General features: G+C 54.7%; 1 protein-coding gene across 2 annotated transcripts; it reads left to right on the top strand.

Moving 5' to 3' along the window:
- Nucleotides 1-256: 256 nt before the first annotated feature.
- Nucleotides 257-5,257, top strand: DDOST (dolichyl-diphosphooligosaccharide--protein glycosyltransferase non-catalytic subunit). 2 transcript variants are annotated; one of them, XM_061466595.1, is made up of 11 exons: nt 258-436; nt 780-890; nt 1,134-1,220; nt 1,592-1,695; nt 2,038-2,132; nt 2,482-2,575; nt 2,980-3,128; nt 4,101-4,248; nt 4,350-4,470; nt 4,577-4,683; nt 4,766-5,257. In XM_061466595.1, exons 1-11 carry the CDS (start codon nt 292-294, stop codon nt 4,913-4,915), a joined length of 1,311 nt encoding a protein of 436 aa, XP_061322579.1. In that variant the 5' UTR covers nt 258-291; the 3' UTR covers nt 4,916-5,257. The 2 variants fall into 2 exon arrangements, with proteins under 2 accessions (XP_061322580.1, XP_061322579.1); XM_061466596.1 differs by lacking the exon at nt 780-890 and having other exon boundaries at nt 257-436.
- Nucleotides 5,258-5,936: the final 679 nt, after the last annotated feature.

Genomic DNA, 5,936 nt, shown 5'->3' on the forward strand with positions numbered 1-5,936 from the left:
CGCGTGAACTCGCTGTGGTCACGGCCTCTCGCACCCTGCACCGCTGCAATAAACCAGCCTGACACCGCCATTCGAGCTCTTTTACTGCGCTCCTGCCTCCTCCCATGCGGGGCACCGCTACCGCCGCCACGCTGCTACGGTGGCCGCGCTGGGGTCCCGACGGCGCCCCGCTGATTGGCCGGCGGCGAGGAGTTGTCTGTCGCTGATTGGTTGTCGTGAGTGCGGCTCCCCGTTCTGATTGGCTGCCCTCTTCCACCCGCTTCCGGGGGAAGCTTGGCGCCGGGGAGCAAGATGGCGCTGGCCGTGCTCTGTCTGTGGTGGCTCCTGGTGGTGGTGGCGGCGGCCGCCGGCGCTGAGGGGGGGCCCCGCACCCTGGTGCTGCTGGAGAACAGCAACCTCCGCGACACGCACTCGCTCTTCTTCCGCAGCCTCGCGGGTAGGGCTCGGGGGGCGGCTGAGGGAGGAGAACGGCGTCCCCTGGTGAGGATGAGGAGAGGCCTGGGGTCCCCCGGCGCTGTTTCCCCACTCCTGCCTGGGTGCCAGGTCGCCGCTTGATGGGTGTCAGCCCCTTGCAACAAAGCGGCTCTCCAGGGGATTGGGCCCGTTTGGTTTTAGGTGGGAGCACCCCAGTGGTGCTCCCATAAAGCTCCGAAGCCACTTTCCCCCAGAACACGGCTGTTTATTGGGGAAATAAACCTTAGGGTCTTGATGCTGCTTTGTTGCTTTATGTGTCAGTGTTGTGACACACTAAACTGATGGATGTTGTGTCGTGGCTGCAGACAGGGGCTTCGATCTCACCTTTCGCACGGCGGATGATGCTGGCCTGTCCCTGATTAAATATGGAGAGTTTCTGTATGACAACTTGATCATCTTCTCACCCTCCATAGAAGGTAAATACCAGAGTGCTCTTGGAGCGGTTTTGAAGGGGATTTCCAACTGTTCTGTGAATTTTAATCCAATCTTATGCTTTGGATGTTATTCTTTGTGTCAGTAGCAAACTGCTGATGCATCCAAGGCATTTAGCAGAGGTTCTTTCAGCCATGAGGGAAATGATTTCTGTTTTGCTGTGGTTTCATTCTGCTGTGGTGTTATTTCTGAGAACTTTCTTATGAATTTCCGGTGTGTGCTTTCAGATTTTGGTGGAAACATCAATGTAGAAACCATCACTGCCTTCATTGATGGTGGTGGCAGTGTCCTTGTCGCCGCCAGCTCAGACATCGGTGAGTACAACCATTCACCAGAGCCAATTGGGGTGTTTCAGCCGCTTCTTGTAATGAGCACCTCTGCTGCTTATGGTCTGCAGTGAGCAAATAGTTTATTTGTCCTTCTGTGAGTTCCTGCAGCAAAAATGGGGTGAAAACAGTTTCTCATTGTGAAGATTTGTACTGTGAGGAAGGGGGTGATAAACAGCTTTTACTGCCATTTTAACAGGGATTTAGCAACAGGGAGGTTGTGTTGCTCCTCAGGGTTTGGCTTGTGGAATGCAAAATAATGCATGGCTCTGAGCTGAATTTACTCTTTATTTTGATTGCTGAGACTGTCATCACGTCCTGAATGTGCTGCATAATGGAGAATCTGCTTTGTCCTTCAGGTGACCCACTGCGAGAGCTGGGCAGCGAGTGTGGGATTGAGTTTGATGAGGAGAGGACAGCTGTCATCGACCATCACAACTATGATATATCCGACCCAGGCCAGGTACATCGGTTTGCCAGGATGATTTGGGTATTTTCAGTTAGAACTGTTATATAAATGTTTAGGGATGAATCTTCTGTCCTTGCTTTTCTTTTTTTTCCTCCACCTGTTTTCTGTTCTCCCACCTTCCTCCCAGGAAAGTCATAAATAATCATAGAATCATGGTGTGGTTTGGGTTGGAAGGGACCTTAAAGCTCATCCAGTTCCAATCCCCTGCATAGGCAGGGACACCTTCCACTACAGCAGGTTCCTCCAAGCCCCATCCAACGAGAAGCCATGAGAGCCTGACATGAACCTTCCTGCCCTGCACTGCAGTGACACTGTTCTCTCTTCTGTTTCTCCTAGCACACACTCATAGTTGCAGACACTGAAAACCTCCTGAAGGCCCCCACCATCGTGGGGAGAGCAGCCCTGAACCCCATCCTGTTCCGAGGAGTTGGGTGAGTCAAGTGGGAGGGAGGGGAGGTGCTGGTGGTTGGGGATGCAGAGTGAAAACACGGATGTACTGCGAGGTAAGCCTAGGGTGAGCAGCTGTGACTCTTAACAGAGCCATGTCTTGGTTTCAGATGATAATAAATTCTCCAGAGCAGCTCAGTCCTTGAATTAGGAATGTTTCTTAAATCACTGAAGCTTGACTCGATATCTTGTGGAAATACTTAATATCTGTGTGTGTGCAAGCTCTGCCTTGCTGCATCTGAGGGCAGTTGGGTACCTGAGGTGGAGGCTGCATGTCCCTCTGTGGGGTTCCCAGAGTGACTTTGTGCTGCTCACTGTGCCTCTCCCTGCAAGGATGGTGGCTGATCCCGACAACCCGCTGGTGCTGGATATCCTGACCGGCTCTTCCACCTCTTACTCCTTCTTCCCAGATAAACCCATTACTCAGGTACGTTCCGTTACTACTTCTCTTCTTTTATGCTTCTACAGTTAAGTCCCTCAGATTTCAGCCACTTGGGAACATACCAGAGTGTTTCATCTCCTTGAAAGGCTCAGGCTGTTGTCTGCTTTCTGACAATGCCCTGGTGGGAATCTTCCTTTTGGCTTTCTGTTGGTGACAAAATATCCAGTGTGAGGGAAGCAATGGAAGAAAACCCTGCCTAGACCAAATCGCCTCTCCATGTCCTGTTCCAGGAGCTGTGAACCCTAGCACTGGGTTATTCCAAGCTTCTTGGTTTCTCCTTAATCACAGGCTGTACCAGCTACTGTCTCACCCCACCACAAACCTAGATTAGCTATTCTTTAATCATCCCCACATGGGCTAAACTCCCTCCTAAACACGTTTCTTTCCAGTACCCACATGCAGTGGGGAAGAACACGCTTCTGATTGCTGGACTCCAGGCTCGAAACAACGCCCGTGTGGTTTTCAGTGGATCCTTGGATTTCTTTAGTGATGCCTTCTTCAATTCTGCTGTGCAGAAAGCTACTCCTGGCTCCAAGAGGTAAGTTGGCTCCCTGGCTGAGGAGTATTTGGGGAGCTGTTTAATGAAGAAAATCCTGCAAATATTCATGTTCACGGTGGAAAGCTTTAATTAAATATATAGAATCATGGAATGGTTTGGGTTGGAAGGGACCTTAAAGCTCATCCAGCTCCAACCCCTGCCACGGGCAGGAACCCCTTCCACTAGAGCAGCTTGCTCCAAGCCCCTGTGTCCAACCTGGCCTTGAACACTGCCAGGGATGGGGCAGCCACAGCTTCTCTGGGCACCCTGTGCCAGCGCCTCAGCACCCTCACAGGGAAGAGCTTCTGCCTAAGAGCTCATCTCAGTCTCCCCTCTGGCAGGTTAAAGCCATTCCCCTTGGCCTGTCCCTACATCCCTTGTCCCAAGCCCCTCTCCAGCTTTCCTGCAGCCCCTTCAGGCACTGGAGCTGCTCTCAGGTCTCCCCTTCAGGAGCCTTCTCTTGTCCAGGCTGCCCCAGCCCAGCTCTCTCAGCCTGGCTCCAGAGCAGAGCTGCTCCAGCCCTCGCAGCATCTCCATGGCCTCCTCTGGCCTCGCTCCAGCAGCTCCAGGTCCCTCTTGTGCTGCTGCCTCAGAGCTGGATCAGGACTGCAGGGGGGATCTCCCCAGAGCACACAGCACAGGCTCACACTCTGGGGGTGCAGCCCAACACACTGGGGTGGTTCTGGGCTCAAGCACACACTGAAGCTGGGTCATGGGGAAGCTTCTCATCACCCAACACCCCAGAGTCCTCAGGGCTGTTCTTCATCCCATATTTTGCTTGGGGTTTCCCCAGGTGTGATCAGGGTGATGCACTCCTCTGGCCTTGGAGCAAAGTGCTTTGGGAAGCTATTCTCTCCTTTCACCCCAAATGTCTTTGTGTTGCTTTCAGATCTATTAGTGGTGCAGGTTTTGGCACATGGTGTGGTTTTAGGGCATGGCTGCTGTGCTTTCCCAGCATTCCTCCATTCACAGGTACTCACAGACGGGTAATTACGAGCTGGCCATTGCCCTGTCCCGCTGGGTGTTCAAGGAAGAGGGAGTGCTGCGCGTCGGAGCCGTGTCCCACCACCGTGTGGGGGAACTCGCACCTCCCAGTGCCTACACTGTCACCGACCTCGTGGTACGGCTGCTCGCCTGGGAGGGGACACAGGAGCTCATAATGGGCTGAGGTTCGTTTTCAGGCGTCACTCATGAACTTCCCCTGTTGTGGGTTTGTTGCAGGAGTACAGCATTGTCATCGAGAAGCTTTCTGATGGCAAGTGGGTCCCCTTTGATGGCGATGACATTCAGCTGGAGTTCGTGCGCATCGATCCCTTCGTGCGGACCTTCCTGAAGAGGAACGGTAGGTTCCCCCAGCGCCCCAGCCCTGCTAGGGGCCCGATCCCACCCCTCACTGTGGTCACCTCAGTGTCACCATCACCTTAATGTCACCACTGTCTCTATCCCAGGCGGCAAATACAGCGTGCGCTTCAAGCTGCCGGACGTCTACGGTGTGTTTCAGTTCAAAGTGGATTATAACCGCCTGGGTTACACCCACCTCTACTCCTCCACCCAGGTGAGCCCAGGGGGGATTAATCACCCAGGGGGGTTGAGTTTATGGGGTGCTAGACTCGAAGGGCTGCTCTGTCCCCTCCCAGGTGTCCGTGCGTCCCCTCCAGCACACGCAGTACGAACGGTTCATCCCCTCCGCATACCCGTACTATGCTGGTGCCTTCTCCATGATGGTCGGTCTCTTCATGTTCAGCATCGTCTTCCTGCACATGAAGGAGAAGGAGAAATCCGACTGAGCTCCCCATGGAGGGAGAGGAGCCTCTTCCCTGGCACTGGGCTGCACTCAGGCCCTTCGGTTGTATCCGTGTGAGGACTGGTAGGTGCCAGACACTCCCTGGATTTGCATTATGGTCTTTATTTTTACACAGAGCAGGAACTAATAGTAAAGAAAATCACATTGAGGGGTGTGTTGGGGGGGGGGGGGAATCTGTCACCAAAGTGTCTGCAGCCCTGGAGCCACGATGCTTCCAGCACTGTTCCCTCATGGATTCGTGACCATTGTCTTGTGCTGCTGTTGGAATGGGTTTGGTTTGAGATTAACTCCCTTTTCCAAAATAAAGTCTTGTTCCTGTCTCCCCGGGTGGAAGCTGAGTGAATTCACCATGTGGGGCTCTCACCACGTGCCCACATCTACAGCTCCAGGTGTCCCTCGGGTGGGCTGTGAGGGAACAGTCAGATGGTGCCAGGGCTGGAGTGGGCTGAGAGGCAAAGGGGGAGTCTGGAGTGCACGAAGGGGGCAAGGGTGTCACTGAGGAAGGCTGGGCCCCCCCCAGAGCCGCTTGGTACCCAATAAGCAAAGAGGTGAGTTCAGGGGCACCCCAAAATGCACATTGATGGGGGTGGGAGGGAAGGAGCAGCCGGAAGATGCGATCCCAAGAACAGGGTGAAAGAAGGCGCACAGGGGTGGAATGGGGAGGGGGGTGGAGGCAGCAGCTGTTTCAGGCCCCCCCGGGGGTGTTTTGGGGTACCCATGGGGCTATTTTGGGGTGCCCCTGGGGTGTTTCGAGGTGAAAGACAAGGAAACGGCTCTGGGGTTTCCTCCGTCCCTGCCTGGGGTCAGAAGGAAAGGGGTGAATGGGGGGATTGGGGCAGTTTTGGGGGGCTAGGACGGCCCCCAGTGCTGCCGCAGGCAGAGGGCGGAGCCCAAACCCGCCCGCCCGGCGCTCACTGATTGGTCGAGCTGCCGTGATTGACAGCTCCGGTGGGGGGGGCGTTTTGCGACGGCGGCGCTTGACGGCGGCGGCAGCAGTTGGCGGC

The sequence above is a fragment of the Pezoporus flaviventris genome, unplaced genomic scaffold (genome assembly GCF_033815535.1).
Source record: "Pezoporus flaviventris isolate CSIRO_AGI_PZ_B2104156 unplaced genomic scaffold, CSIRO_AGI_Pfla_v1 ptg000042l, whole genome shotgun sequence".
Taxonomy (NCBI): domain Eukaryota; kingdom Metazoa; phylum Chordata; class Aves; order Psittaciformes; family Psittacidae; genus Pezoporus; species Pezoporus flaviventris.